This window comes from Pundamilia nyererei, unplaced genomic scaffold, assembly GCF_000239375.1.
Source record: "Pundamilia nyererei isolate P.nyererei 1_Seehausen unplaced genomic scaffold, PunNye1.0 scaffold00297, whole genome shotgun sequence".
Lineage (NCBI taxonomy): Eukaryota > Metazoa > Chordata > Actinopteri > Cichliformes > Cichlidae > Pundamilia > Pundamilia nyererei.
This window is the reverse complement of record NW_005187698.1, coordinates 137,566-159,965: the sequence shown is the minus strand read 5'-3', so window position 1 is coordinate 159,965 and position 22,400 is coordinate 137,566. Positions and strand designations below refer to the sequence as shown.

The following is a 22,400-nucleotide window of genomic DNA, read 5'->3' as shown; positions in this document are numbered from 1 at the left end:
GTCCTTGGGCAAGACACTTCACCCGTTGCCTACTGGTGGTGGTCAGAGGGTCCGGTGGCACCAGTGTCCGGCAGCGGCAGTGTCCGGCAGCCTCGGCTACGGCAGTGCGCCCCAGGGTGGCTGTGGCTACAATGTAGCTTGCCATCACCAGTGTGTGAATGTGTGCGTGAATAGGTGGGTGACTGGATGAGTAAAGCGCTATACAAATGCAGGCCAAGTATGAAAAACATGTCCGCTCAGTAACGTTTTGCAAGAAAATGCAGTTTTGCTGGTCCTGTTAGGTCTTCCTCATTCTCAGTGTGCTGGTTCACAAGACTCCTCTGACAAATTGAGTGGTAATTGAGTCATTCACTGACCCCTCACTTTCCATCAGGAGAAGAATCATACCTCGGTGGCACAAATGCAACCCACTCCAAGCTGTATTTATTCCTGACAGATGGGCTGATTGCAGCTGCTTTCTTCAGTCTAACGTGACATCTTATTGCCATTACTTAATTCCCCCCTCAGTCATCATCTCCTGACTCACTGAAAGGGGTGGATACCTCTCCCTCCTGTCTTTCAGGCTCCATTGCATCCACACCTCCTCCCAGTCTTTCCCTTTTCATAGTCTTACATTCCTCTTTATGTGCTCCATCTTTCCCTTCATTTATGCCCATTTCTCACTCTCCTGATGCAGTTAGAAAGCAAACCTTAATCTTTTCACAAGTATTGAAAGAGGATAATGTACGTGCCGATCTCATTACTACAATAAAATACTCTGCCTGCTCAAATGTCTGGATTTGGGGTTTGACTAATTCAAAGGATCTGAAGAAAATTATGGCTTACTTATTAAAGCACTCTGCTCTTTGTGAATGTTTTTCTCTCTTTTGGGCACCGTTTCTAAAACTTTCATTAGAGTAACTAAGAAGCTAGTAGAGATGCGCCTCAGTGAAGGGTGTAACGATACATGGAGTCTCTATTTTTCTTATTTCTCTTAATACTTTGTCAGCTTTTACAATTTTACCAGTAGAATCACCACAAAAGAGCTTTTCTCAGCCTTATCTATGGTGAAATACACTGAGTCGTTAAGTAAACACCCCTCTTTTTCATATGGACTTTTCCTGGCGCAAGTTTATCTTACATATTTTCCACCTTATTATTATTTTATATAGCAGCCCACATGGACTGGAAACCAGGGTGTAGCCTGCCTTTCCGGACTGGGGCATGGTCCAGGCCGACTTAGTTGGCTCATCAGTCAAGAAAAATAGATGGATGGTATGACCAGCAGTTCAATAATGATTAGAAACTTTAAGAATTATCTCCTCTGTATTTCATCTCCCTCAGTGTCTTTCAAGCTAGAGTGATTTCTCCCCAGCAACATAGACTTGAAATAAATCACCAGGTTTCCCTCATTCTTTTCAACGACTTTTCCATGCACTGCTCTCTTCTGATTTACTGACACTAATTTCAAAGTTCCTCATGCATATCTCAGATAGCGACACTTTTGAAGGAGTATTACAACCTCAAATCCAACAAAAGTGGAATTGTAAAAAGAAACAGGATGAACACAAAAACGTACCAAATGTTTAAAATGAGAAAAATTTGCAATTTTAAGAAAAAAGTAATGTCATTTTGAATTTAATGCAGCAACATTGACATTTTAAACATCTGGGAACATAAGAGTGGAGCTTCTGAACTTTCGGATCTGTTTGAGGACTACAGCTGCTCAGCAGCCCTGGGTCTTCTATGAGCTATTTTTGCTTTTATGATGTGCCAAATGTTTTTTTTTGTTTTGTTTTTTTGGTAAAGCAGTGATTTCCATGCCTGTTTTGAACAAAGTGCCACTCTATGGAGTGAAGATCACAGCAATCCAATATTGATTTTTGCCATTATTCCTTATTCACAGAAATTTCTTCAGATTCTCTGAATCTTTTGTTGTCACAATTTGTAGAAGATTCAAAATCAATGCAATTTTACAATTATAATTTACAATTTTATGCCCAATCATATTACTGACCAGATGCCAATAAACCTAATCAGATGAAAAATGTTTCTCCACCACTTTAGCCCCCCCCCCTTACTTTTCCACCACAACCTTTTTTTTAGATGTTCTTCTGCCGTTAAATTCATAGCGTGTTACTATTAGTAAAATGTCACAGTTTAATTTTTTATGTTTTTTCTGTGTTCTATGTTGTGAGTAAATTATGGATTTATCAGATCTGCAAATCATCGCATTCTGTATTTATTTACAGTTTACCTAATGTACCGACCTTTTTCAAACTGGGGATTTAATAATATTGAAAACATTATAATGTGGATGGTATCATAGTACCATCACAACCACAGAGCTCAGATAGGGCGCAAAAACACAACACGAATTATTCTTGTTAATAAAAATTCATGAACACGTATCTGTGCATGCGTTTTCTTGTCTTTTTGCAAGTATGTGTATATGCATGTGTTTGTGTGGGTGCGCTTGTGCACTGATCCTCATGAGGACAAATTCAGATGTTTCCAGCGTATTTATTGTATATGATTATCGCTCAGTTGAGAAATACTGAGGTAAGAGGCTTTCAGGAGCAAAATGATGACTGAAAAAATGGAATCAGGCTTGTACAGATGTTTTGGCAACTATTTATTCAACAATTTCATTTCATACATACGAACCTCTAAATTAAATATAATAAATCCCACAGACAATGGGAGAGAAACACCTCCGTTACGGTGCTATATATCAAATCAAGCTTTCGGAGTACAGCTTGATATCAAACCCCCTATTTCACCAAGGTACATCAGAGGCTGAACTAACATTTGTCTAGCTCTAATCCTGATCTTTACTGAGCCTCACTGTGGATATTTTGTATTTAGTGAGAGACAGTGCCTTGCAGCACCTGCCACCTAAAGACTGATATACATAAAGATGTGTGTTGCTACAAAGGGAAACATGATAAAGGACAAAAAGCACTGAACCGCTTACATAAGCTAAAATTAGATTCTGTTAAAGACACCTTCCATCATTGTTGAAACTCAGTAATTTGCAGCATATTTCTAAATCTCAGTATTTCAAGTCAGTGATCAAAAAATTAAAAAAGAAAAGAAAAAAGGTTTCCTTAGTCTAATATTCCAATGACAGCAAGGTGACAGAATTATTGAAGAGTCACTGAATCATTTTTTATTATCATTGTGATAATCTTAAAACTCAAAAAATACATGGTGTCAGCACACAGGGACTAGCAGAGTGAAAAGTGCTCACGAGTCCCCATTTTAAGACAGGAAACAAACAAACAAACGAACAAAATCTAAATGAAATATATTCCTGAGATGCAAAACAAAAGAAACAGATATAATAATAATAAAAAAAGAAACATCACTACATGCGATTGTGTCACATGTTGTCATCGGTGTGACAGTAAAGAAATTGGGCTGATTGATTCTTGTGTCACTATTGCAGAGTGATAGAGAAGTGCACTGAAGCCATACTGTACAGCAAAGACATCTGAAGAGCCAGAGGAAGGGAGATGGGACAGGAACAAGCCATGTCATGTTACAAGCACTACTGTAGAGAACACATTTGCCATTAAACTCATGTATTAAAAAAATATAAACCATAAGATTAAAAAAGGGAGAATTTCTGACAGACTATAACCCAAAGTGTCCATTACGCTCACTTCTGCTTATAAGCAGATTTTAATATTTTGAATACTAACGTGGGCCTCTAATTTCCTGGAAGTTAAAAAAATACGTGTGTGTCATTACTGCCTGCGATGTTTGGTGACCCGATTTGCTTCGAGGTCAGCGTGATACGATGAAACGAGTGTCTTTTATTTAGCAGGTTTGTAAAGCTTTATTAATCACACATCGCATCAACTTGTCTGATTCCTCTTTAAATGAGCCCAGGTGGGTGGTTCAGTGGCAAACTTCAGGTGCAGAGTCACAAGGCACTAATATAAAGATTTTCAAATATGTGTTTTAATGTGACTTTATAAGATACTCTGTAATCTGGTCATTTTTTAGGCAACAATATACTGTATCAGCCCACATTGTAAATAGTAACAGTAATTTGAGATCATACAGTTACCGTCTTTTGCATTCAGAACAGAACACACGAGATGATTACAGATAGAAGTTTTATCAACTCAAAGCGAATGGTCTCACAAACCCACGAGGAACTGTGAAACTATAAACAATCTTCCAATTTAACCCACTGCAAGCAGCTTACATCCCGTAAAAGGTGTGGGTTTTGTGCATTTCAACCTGACAAATCCTAGGCAAAACAGTAGCCTATACATGAAACTTTTTTTAATGTGATTTTGCACAGGCTTGTTTGTGTCTCCGCCAACCTGGAAATTGTTCACAGAACTGGGTGCAATTTCATGTCGAAATTACTGCCAGTATTGCACTGTTAAATCTGCATAAATGCACAACCGCAGCTCCCTGACTCGCACCTTCAGTTGAAGAAAGCGGGTTTGTTTGGAGCCAGGAAATTAGAGACTTACAATCCCACAAAATGGACTTGTGCCCAATGAAAATGGCACTGCGGCTCTGTTAGTGCCTTTACCGTCTTGCTGCCAGGATGAAATTAAAGGCTTGTGATCTAGCGAATATTAACCCAACTGATAAACGTTGAAAATCAAGGAGGCAACGCGTTTAAAGCTTATTTTCAGCCGACAACAATACAGAAATAAAACAAAGATAGCCAAGATATAACAGAGCTACAGTTGATCCTGTCGTAGTGCATGGTCGTATGTGCCAGGCTGCTAAAACAACAAATTAAACAAGATTCAGGTTTGGTCTAATGATTATAAAAATCCATTTGCAACAAATTAGCTCATTACTATTATGTCAAAACAAACATTTACATGTGAGTTTCAGAAAGAAAAAACAAACCTCAAAACAAAGCACAGATTTTACTAATTACTAAGAAATATCCACCACATTGGTCAGAGTGCATACTTGAGTAAATGGCAACTGTTTAATTACTAATGCCAGCATCAACTCATCACTGCAGACCCGGTTAATTCTCAGTGTGTTTGATATGAAACCGCCTAACTTGTTTCTCTGACTTCAGAATCAACAAAGTCATTCAACTACTTTCCTGTTTCAAAGTTGGAGTTGTAAAGCAACACCAAGTGTGATCGACACCATCAGTGATTTAAGACACAATGAATAGAACGAGATACAAAACCAAAAAAAGAAAGAAAGATAAGGATGTTAAATCATTGTAAGAAATGTATCTACACATGTAAAACCCAAGGTTTGCTAGAACCATGTTAGACTAGAACACTTTGTGTAGAGCATTTGTGGTGACGCTGAAGTTGAACCTGTATATAGTGATATGCTCAGTGCACTAAAAGTGTGAGATATGGAAACTGTGGCAAAGCTTCTTTATTTTCAAAACAAACAAATAATTGCTTTTAAAAATTAATTAAAATGTCAAAACCCCCTAAATCCTACATCGATGATGAAAGGTAAAACTGAGTAGATTGACTTAATTATTCCCAACTTGTGGTTCACTCGAGAAGTGCTCGAGTAACAAAATACAGACAAAAGATTTTTGCTGACCCTATTTGCATAATGTTGTAAATTAGACCACCAAAATGGAGACAATTGGCCCAAAATATTATTGCCCTTGATTATAATTTGCTCCCTGGTAGCAGACTAGTGCCTTGCTTTTGAGCATTTAGGATCATTCCTTCGAAGCCAAACTTCTCCAAACTCATGAAAGATGAAAGGTTGCTGACTATGACGCGTCATGGCTGTCTTAATATGTGGAAACTTTCTTGCAACCGGCATGGAGGTATTGTTTCTTTTGATTTCAGCTCCAAATTCTATTACCTCAATTTCCATGGAAAAGCAGCTTATTCCGGAGTTTTGCGCGTTTGATTTGCCAAATGTCCTAGAACATCAACTTCTTCAGATTTGGAGCAACTAGGGTCGGGCCACAAACACACAAAGCCACCGTTTTCCCAAAATCAAGGTACAAATATACCATCTTCATTGTGGTTCTCTCTTAAATAAATTTCAATTTCAAATAAATTAAACATGAAAAAGAACCAAACAAAAACATGCTAATGTGTATTACCAAAATTTAGTTCTCACACATTATTTACATGCCTTGTGCCAAAACAAAAATACATTTGTTTTAAAATTTCTCTAATGAGGATAATGTAATGGAAAAAAAAGTAATTAGATAAGGTGGCTAATATACATATTTGAGCAAATACAGGAATCCAGAATTTAACAGCAATTTTCACAACCAACCACATTGTAGCAGACACAATATACAGCAGGGAGCTTAACCATTAAAACCAAAAAAATATTAGAAACATTTTCTTTTTAAATATAAAAACATGATTTAGCTTACATTTTCAAAAAGATGCACTGCACTTTTTTTTTTCTTCAGAATTGAATCAAAGACAGCCTTGTCATCTTCTCGTTACCCATTTGAATGAAAGAACCGTTCACAAGGCGATCTAGTTGTTGGCAAATGAACACAGTAACTCATTCAGACAATTTTGTGCTTTTCTATTTGTTTTCAGTTTTTTTTAAGTTTTGGAAAAGAGGCCCCTGCAGATCCCTGACCCAGCACTCACACCATTTGTTTCTTTTTCTATTTGCTTTTTTTTTTTTCTTGAAGACCCCGTGAAATGGAAATGAAAGTTGAGTTAATGGAGACAGACTGGGAAAATAGGCTTAAAAAGCATGACAAGCTGATGAGGGCAGCTTCACTAAACTATTAAAAACTATTTAAAAATAAATTTGAAGGTGACAGAATCAAAAACAATGACAGTAATCAAACAGATGTTATTGGTCTGGTCTTGTTTTAACACCTTATGGTTGAGTTTACATTTCACGGGTTCTTCAAGCCTTAAAATAATTCCAATGTGACAAACGATAACCAAATTATTCAAAGTGAAAAGCTAAAGTTATTTGAATACAATTTATACAGCCTATACAGAGAGAGGAGAGTGACTCTTTCTGCACACCTGAACCCTTTATGGAAAACACAAACTACCGTAAGCTGTTCAGATGACACTGAAGGTGATGGTGTTTTGCTAAACCGCTGCCTGGACGGTGCAGGACTATACAGGTAAAAGTACCTGGGCAGCACATTTAGCAAGTGGTTTTATATACTTGATTATGCTTGCTGAAAAGGAATGCTTGACCTAGCATCTTTCATATATTTTTGGTGTGTTTTTCTCTGCTCTAAACAATACCACACTACCCTTTATTACTCCTACCCTAATAATGCAAATCATATTGTACACTTACTGTATCTGATAAACCTTGCTACAGTGTTACACAAGTCCTTCTTCGTATCTTACAAGGGTCAACGGTTTAATTACAACTCTATTTAGAGGGAGATGGAATAGGGAAAAGTGGATCACCTAAAAGTACCATATTTAGTGTGACAGACATGTATAAGGCGTAAATAGCACAAATTGTCATTCAAAAAGAAAAAGAAAACAGAAAAAAAAAAGATTCGATGCGTAATCAAAAGCTGTGAGCTAAGCAATGGAATGATGGCTAAGGTAACCATCTACAAAGCATTTACATTGCTACTGACAGACGATACATGAAGGCATTGACAGAAGTTCAATGGCGTCTGTATTTTTAGGCACCGTGTTGATGTGAGAGATGATATGTGTTCATGGATGTGTGTGAACAGGAATATGTGTTTGGGTGTCTGCTTGGTGGGGAAGAGGAGCAAAGACTAACGAGAGGGCTAAGGAGCAGTCATGGTAGATTTACAGATTTCTAGGTATTCATGTTGAAGATGAGGAAGTGACAAAGGGGCAACTTCAGCAGCAACAGCAAGCTGCCAGTGAAAAACATCTGCCAAAAGCAAAAAACAACAAACAAAAAAACCCCCAAACCAATGAAAAAATAAAGGACAAGATGTAAATGACAGAGATCGTTTCAACAGAAGGAAATAACAGGAAAACACACTGGGAACTTGTCTGTTTGTGGACTGCCTGTGGGTTCCTTGTTGACATGATGGGGGCCAGTGGCCGGAGGAGAACAAGAAAAGTGGGAGACGGAAAGAGAGAATAAGAAGTACAGAGATCGAAAGAAGGAAATGAGAAGGCAAGAGCTGCACAGCTCCCCCTGCAGTCTAAATGAAGTATTCTTTCTTTTCTTCCGCGTGCGCGTGGTTTCCCTCGGCGTTGATGATGGCTGTGTCGGCATCGGGGGCATCATCCGCTCCTTTGGCCTCGTTTGTCAAGTATGTTCCTGTGGCAACGAAAAAACAAACTTCTATTGAGGAAAACAAATACCAAGCAGCCCTGCATGGTGTTGGCTGCCTGAGGCGAAAAAAAAACCACATCTGAAGACAACATCAGTAGTGTTACATTATTCATATCTAAAACAATGAGGAGCTGGGATAGTGTAGTGGAGTATTTAAATAAAGCAGAGTTAAATTTGGGAGACCCTGCATCGATACAGCAGAATAGCATCAACACCTCCTACGTTGCGTGTGACGACCATCAGAACTCACAGCTGCAAGTCCAAATTGAGCTCTTAGCTTAAACTTAGAAGTTAATGTTGTGGCATTAGTGACGAAAACCGAGCAGCAACTTGGAATTCACTTTATTTCCACTCTTCTTTGCGAACTTGGAGCTAAACTGTAACAAGTTTGAGAATCAATCGATCACTTTCTGTTTGAGAAGTGATTTACATTTACACATACAGGAAGCACATTTAATTGCGTAAATGAATTTCTTCCCTCACATTATTACTATTTGTCTAATACTGTCTGGGAATAAAATGTTTTTTTTCCCTGTGGTGCCAAAGTGGATTTATGAATGTTTATTTTCTCCCATCATCATCACAACTAAATTAAAATAATATTACGGACCTCTGCGCAATTAAAAAACTCCATTCCCATTATTGATAAATACATGGATAGAGAGTGAATTACAATAACAACATGTGCTATTACTTTGTGCTGCATATCAAAGGCACATATTCATTAACATTTCTGATGTGTGGATGGTGTAAGCTTTCCCACTTTTGTTCTACACTTGCAGGTGTAACTTGGGAATTGGGAAAGGACTGTATTCTAATGGGACAAGAAGGACATGCTCCACTAGCTCCATGAGCCTTGAAAGCCGTAGGTCTGGTCCACTGTGGATTTTACCTTTATGCCTGGCCAGGTATCTTCCCAGAACGATGATTAGACACAAGGTGACAAAGACCACTACAGCCACCACTCCTCCGATCAAGGCATGGTCAGTGCCGTGCTGCCCAAGAGCATTGGGATCTGAGGAGAGACGGCGAGAGAGAGACAAAGAGAGCTGATGAAAGTGCCAATTGGTGAGGTTAGGGGGTAAGAGAAGAGAACAGCAGACAGTACACAACAGAGCAAAGAGGAAGGAGATGATTATTTCCAGCTCGTTCCTGCTTTAACGATTGTTCTAAGCTGCTATCATTTGGTTCACATCATGCAGTCAGAGCAGAGCTTTGTAGCTGTCTGAGAATAATAAAATAAAGAGAGAGGGGAAGAGAGACGGACACCAGATTTACACAAAGAGACAAGCAGGCACACATTCGCCCTGCAAAATGAAGGAAATAGAGAATGAAAGAGGGACTTGGAGAAAAGAAGTGAATAATTCAGGACCACCCTCACAGTGCCGTAAGAGTCCCCAACATGCAAACCAGGGCAGTAGTGGAAGAGCAGTACACAGTAAATAAATCATCACTTGGAAAATAAAAGGGGTGGGGGGGGGGGGGGGGGATCAATCTCTTTCTGATTCTTAGCCAGAAATTGTTGGGAAAATGAATAAGGAGTCAATACAGGTCTCCAGCTGCTGGATAAGCAGTAGAGATGATAGTCATGAAAGAGAAAGGAATCTGCCTGTCCACACCTCATGCTAAAACTCATCAAAGGTTTCCCTTTCTTCTAACAAAAGCTTATTTCCTTTATTCGCACTGACTTCCTCTTTTCACAAAGTCTGGTTTTCAGGTTATTCAAGGTAAGACACGACACCGATGCGCTGACAGCATACGGACACGTTGTAGGTGGATCTAAAAAAAAGAAGGTGACAGTGACAGCAGTGGGGAAGATAGGTAACGGAATGGCCTGTATTATTCATATCAGTCTATGACACCTGAGAAATTAGTACTTATCTCATTATCCTCTCCGAGGAATGCCACATGCAACCCTGCCCCAGTCTGTGTGCAGTGCGTGGGCTCGTGATAGCTAAAATACAGCAATGTCAGAGCAGGGCAGGCAGTGATAGGAGGATGGTTTAGCCATACAACACACGTCGTATATTGACACTGTTTCTCTTCAGTATTCTCCTTTTCTTTCTCTGTCTGCCCATGTGGCCAAATTGAACAGCTGGCTTGCTCTCGCTCCATAAGTCTCCATGGTCCGAGTGACCAGGCTGTCAGACTTCACTGCCTCCCAGTGGACACACGCACTCAAATTGACACACACACACACACACACGCATATGCACAGACGTTTGTGGTTTCACTGCGCCGCAGTTCTGCTTGGTCAGTGGAGCAAAGAGTAGAGGAATGTTCCCCTGGCAGGACCCAGCAGGGCGAGGACTAGGGCATTAAGTTACACACATGGTTGTGTCTCCTCACCTCCACCTGTCAGGACTGTGAGTATTTTTTTTCTTCTTTTTTTTAAACACATCATACACTATCACCGTCTGACCGCTTCCACTCTGGTTTGGCTATTATACAGCCACAAACAAGCCAACTGGATGTCTGATTGTTGTATAGATTACAACGCAAAATTTCAAATCCTGAAAAAAATGCGCTTTCAGTGGCTTCAGAAATAGAAGAATAACCCATTTGGTTCTTACTGACTGCGTTCAAACATTTGAAACATTAATGCAATCTTCATAACACGAGTCATACATCGTGCTGCTGCCCCCTCATAGCTCCAAGGCCATGCCAACACTTCCATTTTTATTGATTTATTGGCGATAGCTTAGGGAGTATTATTGCATATGTGAAAAAAAACTTGCAGAATGCCTTTTTAGCTACATATAGAGCTGCTCAGAGTTCAAGTGATATTATTCGAGTCGTCGTCTGCGGCTGAACAAAAGAGGTTTAAATAAAACAAATCAAAATCAGTGTGTGTGTTGATGTGGCATTAGAAAGAAGCATACTAGCCAGATCCTAGACATTATAAACAACAAAAAAACAGCTTAGTCTCTCACCAAACTGTAGCTGGTTATGTTGCATTGGTGGATAGGCTTTGACAAAAATAAGAAGGTCCTGCTTTTGCTGGATCAATCTGACCACCATGAGCCCAACATTATCTTCCTCTCCTCTCGCCTCTAATCCACTCTGCTAAGCAAGAGTTTTTCACTGCACCACGCATACAGAGGATTTCTCAAAGATTTTACAATGTGCTGCGAGTGGTCACCCTATTCAGCCGTTCTTACACATGAATTCCATACACTGTCGAGATAATCAAGCTGAGGCCTTGTCTGAAGTTGTCCTTCTTTAAAAAAGAGAAAAAGAAAAAAGAAAAAAAAAAGAATACTGCAGGAGATTCTCGACAGAAGATCCTCACTGGAGGAAATCCTCATTTTGATGGGTAGAGCCTGCAGGCTGCAGGACACGTAATTCTCACTTGCTCTGAATTACCTGGGTAATTACCGGCTCTTTTCTCACACGAGCTCAATCAGACTTTCGCGGACTTTGTGCTAGGGAGGTGGGTGGTTAACGTCAGATCCAGCTGATTCTGGATTCTCACATGAGGTCCTGATGTGTAATGTTTAGAGAAGTACAGAACATGTGTGAAAATGTTCTACTCTCCCTACAGACACAGTAAGGGGCCAATAGTTTGAAAGTTGGGACCTCAAATGGGCTGAGGGTACAATGCAGAGGGAGTCTGACTTCATTCTGGGCTAAGGGTGCCATTGATTTTATCTGCATACTGTAGTTGTTTGGTTGTTTTATTAATGTTCAAAATTTCACAACTTTTCAAGCCCCTTTTAAGATAAAGGGAAGACTGTGTGACATTCAAGACCAAATTTTCCAGCACTCCATTAACTTGATATTCATGCAGCGTCAAAAGCTTGCAACATTTACAATGTGTAGATGCCTTTTGTGTGAGTGAGTTAAAAAAGAAAAAAAATCATCTATTCTCCTCTTATGTATTCTGGTCTAGTCCGCTGTTACTCAACGACGGAGAAAAAAAAATACAACAAGGCTGTACAAAGAGACAAAGTAAAAATGGAGAAAATAGAGATTGATGCACACAAAAAGGCTGAAATTTCACTTGGACCAAGACAAAAGAGGAAAGAAGGGGGAAGAGGAGAGGGATCTAGAGTTGTGGGTTATACATTTTTATGGCTCCAGAACACATTATCTTTTAATAAGGGCAGATACATTTTTCTCTGTGTGATTTAATATGAGAGTGTGGCAGAGCAAACTCTTCTTTTAATATTTATAACACCCTCCTTGTCGCCTGGCCTTGCGAGTTGGGCTTGTTTAATAAATTAAAGAGGGTTCAGGTCTTCTGTGAACCACTGTATGGCCGCAGAGAGCCAAAAGTGTAACTGCTCATCTGATCTCTTCCATTGTTGCTGGCTCCATATGGGGTTACTGTGGAAGGGTATGTAATAAAGATACTGTGCACATTTCAAGAGACTGTGTAAAGGCTGGAAATAAAAACGTGTATGCATTAAGCATACATACCTAATGACATGATGTCTAAAAAGTGATATAAGGATTGATGTACTTAAGAACTAAGTGCTGTAAATCCAAAGCAGATATTTTAACACTTTATCTACAACTGTGACTTAAAGAGACTCCTTTGACACTCACAGCTGACAAGTATGTATCTAACACTAAGCTAGTTCGCGTTTGGTTCAGCGGGGCTGCTATCTCCACAGACAGCACGTAAGCAAAAGAAACGTGTGCAGCTTAAGTGTCAAAGAAAGCTTCTTAGAGCAGCACACTGCATGTCAACTGCATGTCCTTATCTCACTTTTCAAACGCCGTGTGCTGTCAGTGTCTGAAGAACATCACGAGAAATGTTTGCCACGTGTAAATTATTGTTATAGCTGTACACCATCCACCGGGCCGCCTTTCATCTGCACTGACAGAATCCTTTAATTCGTCATACAGTGCAAGCTATTCAAATGTCCTTTCCATTCTGCTGCTTTAACATACACGCATCTTTCTCCCTCTCTTCCCCTCTCGGTCGTAATTTTGTGAATATTAAAATTCATCCCCCCACAGGCACCTTTTCTTCTTTTGTGTTATGCTTTTTTTCGTTCTCAGTTTTAGATTTAGCTCTGTGAAGCAGTGGTTTCAGCTCAGATCAATAGAGCAGAAGCTAGCTTAAGCACGGGCTGCTTATAGAGCTGCAGTGTCCTTGTATCTGTGGTGCGGGCCGGGGAATCTTTCGCTGTGGCAGAACAGAGAATTTTGCAACTGAAACTCAACATATGTCTCCATTCATGAGAAACATAAAAATAAACAAATACATAAATAAATTGGATGCTATTTTAGCAGGAAATATGAAACTTGTTGTACATTAATGGAATGATTACTGAATGGGATGTCAGTAAGTTTAAAAGAGTATGTGTATGGAGCTTATACGTTTTATTGGCTTGGGGACTACTTTTTTGGTTAATGATGCCTGTTGCTTCGAGGTGCTGCAAGAAAAATATGCGACCACCTCTGTCCCTTCATCATAAAACCAAACAGTCTGTGCAAAAACACCAGTGCTTATAATGTACCACACACATCTGTTCCCCTTTTATTACCCATTTAGTAAGTGTAATTAAAATGTGTTTTGATATTTGCCTGCACACTGTTTGGCACGCCTGTCTGGAAACCTTTTAAACTTTTGCTTTCATTTGATATAAAATGAGAAAAAAGCAACTCAAAACAACAACTTAGAATATACTGTGAGTTTGAACTCCCACATTAGAGATGGTGAACAAAACAGATTTTTATGATCACAAAGAGGCTGTTTTGTGCAAGTGAAAAGAAATTCATAGTAAAGCTGTCAGTGCCCATTAGTGTAAGCATTCAGAAAAAGGCCAGAATCCTATTGCACAGGCTGCAGTGGATCCATAAATAGACTAAATAATTTCAATACATTGTATCCCTCAGTTTTTATATATTTATTATATTTTTGTATTATACTGGGTAGCTGAAGCCAGCCTATATTTGTGACATTTGAATCACCCTTCCTGATTTTGACAGGCTGTATAGTACACGCTATAGTGTTCACTTTTCTTTTTTTAAATTTTTTATTTCTACATTTTTTGCCAAATGCTGATTGTTTCACAGCCACCGTGATTTTTTCTGCAGGACTCAGATACAGCTCTTTCAGTCTAAACGGTTCTATCTACAGGTAGCAGCCCAGACATTAGGAATGACAGCAAATACAGCAGCTTGTTGTCACATTGTCTGTTTACACACTCACCAGCCATTCTTTTAGATGCACCTGTTCACTGTTCGCGAAATATGACCATACCTTTGAACCTGGAAAACAATGGGCTGCAACAGAAGAAGATCACACCCAGTGCCACTCCTGTACGCTAAGAAGAGGGAAACTGAGACCACAATTCCCACAAGCTCACTAAAATTGGACAATAGAATTTGGAAAAATGTTGCCTGGTCTGAGGACTTTCTCCTGCAACACTCATATGGTAAAGTCAGAAATTCATTCTGCCTTGTATGAATGGTTCAGACTTCTGATGGTGGTGTAAGGTGTGGGGAATATTATCTTGGCACACTTTGGGCTTCTAAGTATCAACTGGGCATCATTTAAATGCCACAGCCCACCTGAGTATTATTATTCCCCACATCCAACCCTTAATGACCACAGTGTGCCCATCTTTTGATGGCTGCTCCCAGCAGGATATCATGTGCCATGTCACAAATCTCTAATTATCGCAAACATGCATCATGGCTGTGCAGCCAACTGTGTGATGCTATCATGCCAATAAAGACCAAAGTCTCTGAGGGATGTTTCCATAGATTCATGCCCGTGTGTTATATGTGTAACACAAGTCACACCATAACATCATTGGGTAAGCATAGCAAAAGTGTGCTGTTTCCATGGCAAGGTGCTACATGTTGAGGTACAGCTTCCTGTGTGCTGCCACAAACAAATGTGCCACAAACATCCATGTCTATTCCAAACTTGATCATTTCATCATCATTTTCATTCTTGCAAAAGTGACCTTTGGAGATCGAACTATAATCACATCCTCAGTCAATTAAACATTCTCATTTTCACAAGAATGGAATACACCTGCATGTATGGACAAATGATGTCAGTCCAGGGTATTCAGAATTCCATCAGATTCACACAGGCGAACAGGTTAATTCCAAACCTCTTTGTGTCTTTTAGGGTAATACTGTATCTAGTAATAGTCTTTTCTACAACAGTATTTGAAAACACTTCACATTTAACGTGAAACAAAAATGAATTACTTTGTGTTAATTCCTCTGCACTGATGGTATGTTAAAGCCACCGATACAAAAGCTAGAGTGTCGACCATCAGAAAGTAAAGGGGAGAAAGTGGTGAAAAGTGCCTGCAGACTTTGCTTGTTCAGTGAGTCAATTATGCCCAACTTTTTGGCTGAGACTGGAAATTCACCAATCTGCATCTAATGCTGGCTCTACTGCCAAGATGAAAGAGTCCCTGGAGGCTGTAGCAGAGGGCCGAAAGACACTTGTGTGTCCACCTTTGAATGCATGCACCCAAGCCCATGAGAGAATTAAAAAAAAAGAGTAATGTTACCAAGATGTGTGTGTTGCCGTGTTTGTGTGTGTCCTTGCACATTACTGTTTGCTGGGTCGTGCGGATTAATTAGATTCTGAAAACAAATTACTTCAGCTAATCATTCAATAAAGCCCACATGTGGACACTATCTTGAATATTCAACCCAGTGGTTTTCTTTTCTTTCTTTCTTTTTTTACTCGCGGAATAAAAAGAAATTGTGGTCAGCAGGGTAACAGCATGGAGTTATAAGCAAAGCAAGATAATTAATCATAAGAATTAATTAAGTCTCATGCAAGAATCATCTATCAAAGCAGCTCTACATTCTGCAAAATCCATAACCTCTTCAAAACAGCAATAAAATCCACCAAAGGAAGAAGCAGAAAGATAGCATCAATGTTACACTTGTGGTAACTTAATCTTGCCTGTGTTGCTGCTGCTTTTCAAATATTTTCCACCACAAACGACACTGCTACATTCTGCTGAAAGAACCGCGCTGTGTGAGCCAACTGCAGCACAGGAACAGCACAAATAATGGCTTAAAGAAATGAGCGATTCTGGATGAAGTAAGCTGCCACCACAAGCCCAACTTGGGGTGTTGGGTGGGAGACAAGGAAGGAAAAATTTATAAAAGGACCAAATAGCACTTCATGTCAATAAATGAAAATTGGACTGCCTTCTCTGTGTGTATGTGTTTCTTCAAGATTGCCAAAAGTGTCCTCTGCCATTGGGAGTTAATGAAAAGAAGGGCTATTACATGTAATTCATAACAGTAGCCCCAGGATCTAACGATTTCTCTTTTTCTGTTCTACACTTTATTCCAAATTGTTGCTATAATTCTTCCCCAAAGCGAGTTAATGTGACAGGATATCAATAAGCTTTCCTGGCAATAAGTGGAAAGACCTTTGCATTATGTTTTAATTTCTCCAGTGCTCCTAAGCTTTATCGTCCAAAGAGCGGTGTGAAGGTGATCTCCGTTGTCCGATATTTAACCATTTCACCCCAGGGATGCAGCGGCCTGTACCTCTCTGGTTTAAGCACAGCGACTAAAAAGCTGTCCGGGCTACTTGCCCTCCAGAAAATATGTTTTCTGGTCATCACATTGCCTTACCTGTGTCCTTCATTTAAAAGCAAGATCGATATCAATAGAATAAAACAGTTACAAATCCCTCCAAGGATTTTCCCTTATTGAGTTTTCACAAAAGGTTTGTCCTTAGCCTGAATAAGCTTGAATAAGCTTGAATAAGCTTGAATAGAATGTGTGGTTATAGCCAGAAAATGGTCACCTGTGGAGTACAATCAGCTCTTTTGAATTCAAAACACTTTGTGACAGCGATGAAAAGAAATGATTTGAAATTTGAACAATCTCCCTAAATACACAAAGCTTATTATTAAAGACCTTGAATTAACCACCCAATTATTTAGTTTTTAGTTTTGAGATCATTAGTAAGGTTAATTACTGTATTCTCTGATGCATGTTTTCTCACCTATTTTCACTTTTTGGGTTACAAAATCATGTATAATTTAGATTTATTTAAGGCAGATTTAAAACAAATAGCTTGAATGTTATATGTTATAGTCTATATATTATACTATATTACATTCTGACATGTACAGATAGGCTTAATGATGTTTAATAACCTATTTTGGAATGTGAATACAGCCTATATTTAAACTTTCTATGGGTATTTTGTGAATTATGCAGGCAATCACAATCTGGAGTGACTGCAATGGCAGAGCACAGAAGGAACATGAAATGACAGTCAACAATCAGGTGACAGGTTGTCAGTAAACATAAGCAAGTTTACATATGTTACATGTAGTGTGATAATGGCCTGTGTGAGTGTGTGTGTGTTTTTCAGGTAAATGATGATTGCCTCAAAGCTGCCATCAGAGTCTGAGCTGCGGGGAGCAGATAGAGCTGTCTCTCCCTCTCCTTTCTCAGGAAGCAAAAACAGACGTTAGTAATGGCAGCAATTACAGCTGAGGTAAAGCCGCTCGTTGTTTCACTGTGTGGTTACATATAGTTTTCAGCATGTTTAGCATCATAACATTTAGAAACTGCAGTGTGGCTTAGTGTACAGTTTCAGAGCCACGTGGAGTGACATCCCAAACTTTCATTAATGGCCGGCTTGACCCCCTTTTAATTTTCAGAACTGCTTTAATTCTTAATGGCACATATTCAACAAGGTGCTGGAAACATTTCTGAGCACTTTTGGTTCATATTGACAGGAAAGCATCAAACAGTTGCTGCAGATTTGTAGGATGCACACACAAAGGTGCTCTATTGGATTGAGATTTGGTGACTGTGGAGCCCATTTGAGTACTGCGAACTCAATGTCATGTTAAAGAAACTAGTTTGTTATGATTTGAGCTTTGTGACATGGCACGTGATATCCTGCTGGAAGCAGCCATCAGAAGATGGGTACACGATGGCCATAAAGGGATGGAAATGGTCAGCAATAATACTCAGACTGTGGTGTTTAAATAATGCTTGAGTGGTACCAAGTGGCCCAAAGTCTGCCAGGAAAATATTCCCGACACCATTACACCGCCAGCAGCTTGAATCATTGATACAGGGCAGGATGGAGCTATGTTTTCGTCTGTTCTCTGCCAAATTCTGACTTCCATCTGAATGTTGCAATAAAAATCAAAACTCTCAGTTACAACTTTGAGTCGCTGCCGTGTGATTGACTGATTGGATATTTGCATTAATAAGCAGTTGAAAAGATGTACATAAGCAAATGGCTGGTGAGTGTTTAGATTAATATGTTTCTGGCCACATTTCATCAAAAGAACTTTTTAAAGGAAAGTAATGTTCCCAGTAATAACATTTTTCACATTAAATGCGAAAAAGTAAAGACCTAATTGCTCTCCTTTAATTCTTCTTCAAGGACAGTAAGTTGGGAAAAAAGAGTAACTGCAAACAGAAGTTGGTAAAAATAGGCCTGCAGACTTTGACTTATTCTGAATCTGTTATGCCCAATTCAGCAATCTGCATCTCAAGCCAACAACCTTGCCTTACTATTTGCATGCAGCATTTTGGCCAGTGCACACTTAAGAAGGGAGAAAGCTCAGAGGCTATTCCTGATCTTTGAACTTGTCTCTGCTCTTGAATTCTCCTTAAGTTTGCAGGTACTGGTTTCAGTTTAAAGAGGAGAAGAATAATGATTTGGCTTTGGAGCACCGGCCACAAAAAAGGGAAAAAGGTACAGAGTATCATGATAACCTCCACTGTCAGTAAAAATGCTAACCATCCCTCTTGTATCAATTAAGACAACTACACTTTGATTAATAGTCCCAAGGTTCTTGTTGCATTCCTTGACTTTTATCTTCTTATCCTCGTGGGCAACAAGACCTTTACTCTACAATCAGGTATAGGGGTATTTTAGTTTTTCTCTCTTCTCCACAGGAGAAGACACTAGGCATGAATAATTGCTGTCTTCCCAGCAGTGGGGCCTTTTTCTGCAGCAACACCAGGCTACAGGGGCTGGGGTTGGCCACACGAATGCTTATTATGAGAAGTGAATAGTAAATATTTTAAACACCAAAGAAACCCTTGTGCATGATTCACCTTTTAGCATCACAAGGTCAGTGCTAATTTGCAAGCCACAAAAAGCATTTGGCATATTTTAGAGAACTCAAGAGAGAGAACGTGTAGATGTGCGCGCATGTGTGCGTGTGTTGTGCGTCAGTGCGTGTGTGTATTCATAATGTGAAGGTCTGATGACATTACATAGACCTCTGATACTTACTGAAAGAGTTATTATAGCCATTAAGACTGACTGGGCTACTGAAGCAGTGTGAGTGTTGGGCATACCTGCCAGCACATCATTAATAAAGAGAATTAGAGACTGCAGTAATGCATCAGTTCTGGCATTATACAATACAAATGAAAACCAGAGGAATCTCTTGGATTTTTGTGCACTACTAGCGCTCTAAAGGTCAACAAGACAAGTAAAGGCATGGGTTTTATCAAATCTAAATTTCCTATTAGCTTCGGTAAGTGTACGATAAAATATTTATTGTCTAATATTCGTACAAGGATAAATAAATGTCTCGGTATATGATTATATTGGCCACTAAAACTCGGAGAGACTGTGTCAGCAAAGTAACACATAAAAAAGCCATTACTGTGAAATCCTACTAGACAATAACATTTATCATTATGGGAACACATTTTTGTGAATACGGTATATGAAATCCTTTAACAACTGAAAGGAAAGATATTCATATCTGCAGCCAGTTTAAAGTTGCTGTGCAACACGAGTTAAGACAGCATTTTTCATTTACTGTATACAAAAGATGGACATAGCCACTGTGACATCACCCATTGGTTTTAGTGTCAACATTTGGATAAGAGATTGGAGAGACAGTTTTTCACTTAACACTAGAAAGCTCAGTTGACAAGCGGACTCCTTTTACTGTATAGTTGCACACCAATAGGTAGATAAAATATTAATATTTCACTCGTGAAATCTGAAGCACAAACGTCTTGAACAGCTGTACCACACAGCAAGCCATATCCATGGAAATGCTCCAAAAGGTACCAACAGCATAACTGTCCACCCAATTTATTGACTGCAATTTGCAGAAGTGAGGGCTTACATAGAGTAATCATCTACAGCCAATCAAAGAAACCACAACCCTAATGCTGGTATCCAGATAAATGCATAAAGGGATAGCCGTGCGCTTTCAAAAAAAAAACCAAAACCCCATACGATGATAAAAGAGCAGAAGGAAAGATCACCGAAACGACAAAGGGAAACCTGAGAACGCATACAGCCTATAGTGCTGAACCTACAGCATGCCTGTGGAGGAAGACAACTTCATTATGCAAAAATACAAAACGTCATGGGGCTGGTAAAGCTCCACAGTTGTTTGCTTTCATCCAGGGCCATAAAAAACCTGGTAATAAATCAAGTAGACAGATGAAAACAGATAGTGTAGTATCCTGTGACTAGGAACGCAGTGAAGGAGTCTGATATTTAGATTCCCTGTAGATATACTGAGAGGCTCAGCTCCTCTTGTGTCTCTGAACTACACAAACAGACATCAGAGAAGAACTGAGGCACACTGATGAAGAACATCCAACAATGTGTGGAAGACTGTTATCTAACAGGGCCTTCAGAGAGATGTAAGGGGGCAGAAGAGATGAAGCGGAAAGGAGAGGAATAACTGAACAAAAGCTTAGAGAGGGACTAAAGCGGAGGAAAGGTAGAAGGGGAGTCAAGCCTCCCAAAGGACTTTAAAGACGGTCATTTACAGAAAGCAGCAGTGATGAGAGGAAATTATTTTGAGATGGAGACCATGATGTTGAGAGGAATGAAGAGAGGGAGCAAAAGAGCACAGACAAGACAGAAGATATCTTGCTTAGATGATGATGAAAAAAAACATACACACATAAATGGAAATGAATAAAGCTGCTTGGGTGAACTGCATGTAAAGGATCAGTGACTCTCTTCTCTTATATTTCACCGTTTATTTGAAGTAATGGGCAATAATTTTTTGCACACCTAAGGAGCAGAGGGTCCAGGGTTTGGCGGTCTAGGAACCTTGTGTGTTATACGCAGATGATGCTGCTCTGTTGGCTTCATCCAGCTTGTCATTAGGGTGATTTCAGCCAATGAGATGCTTTCATCCCAACCACCTAACACGGATGGGATGAGATTTAACATTTCAAGTCTGAAATACTGGTTCTCAGTTGGAAAAGGGTAAGGTAAGGACAGAGTTGCTTCCCCGATTAAGGAGTTCAAGAATTCTGGGGTTCGTGAGTTCAGCAGCTGCAGTAATGTGGATGATGCTCCAGTCTGTCACAGTGAAGAGAGAGCTGAGTGTGAAAGCAAAGCTGCTGCTTTACTGGTCGACCTACATTCCCACCTTCAGCTATGGCTACGAGCTGTGGCATACAAGTGGTGGAAATGAGCTTCCTCTAGAGGCTGGCTGGGCTCAGTCTTAGAGATAGCAAGGGTCTCAGAGTAGAGCCGCTACTCCTCCACATCATAATGAGCCAGCTAAGGTAGTTAAATTATCTGACTCAAATTCCTTCTGGACACCTCCTAAGCGAGGTGTTTTGGATACTTCCAACTAGCGGGAGACCCAGTAACCCTCGAATCAATATATCTCTTGACTAGCTTCGGAAGGCCTCCCTTTTCCACCAGAAGAGTGGCTGTTGTCTGGCGAGGGGGAGACTCCTGCTTAGGCTGCTGCCCCAGTGACTCAGACCTCGATAAGTGTCAGAAAATGTATGAATGCATAGATCATGTAAGTATATTTAATTGCTGCTGAACTGAAAGCTCATATTTTGTGCAACGTTTTGTGAGAAAATACACAGTGTTAAATATGTTGCTTCGTGAGAAAATATACAGCGTTATAAATATGTTAACAAAATTTCTTTTATGTGCTATTACCGATATCACACTATGATGGATTGTTTACATAATCACTTCAGGAAAACATGTCACACACTGATAACAGCTTTGGAAACCATGATGAAGATGATATATGAGTGAGCAAGTTCTTCTGCATACGGGCCATCACAGCACATTAGCTTTAAATTGACATGTCACTCAAAAACGTGGACATATCAATCTACTGTAGCAGATGTGGTGCCATGTCAGCATCTGTGCCCTGGCAAATAGGTTAAAGCAACTACACCCGCCCAGAGGCTCGCCATATCCTTTTCATCTACTGCATCTG

General features: G+C 39.6%; 1 protein-coding gene across 1 annotated transcript in view; it reads right to left on the bottom strand.

Moving 5' to 3' along the window:
* Positions 1–6,337: 6,337 nt before the first annotated feature.
* Positions 6,338–22,400, bottom strand: part of LOC102199148 (cell adhesion molecule 2-like) — a 65,184-nt gene continuing 49,121 nt past the window's right edge. Inside the window, exons 9-10 of the mRNA XM_005751017.2 lie at positions 9,122–9,244; positions 6,338–8,214 (exon numbers count right to left, since the gene is read on the bottom strand). Coding sequence (XP_005751074.1) covers positions 8,096–8,214; positions 9,122–9,244 — 242 coding nt within the window. The 3' untranslated portion in view covers positions 6,338–8,095. The remainder of the gene's footprint in view (positions 8,215–9,121; positions 9,245–22,400) is intronic.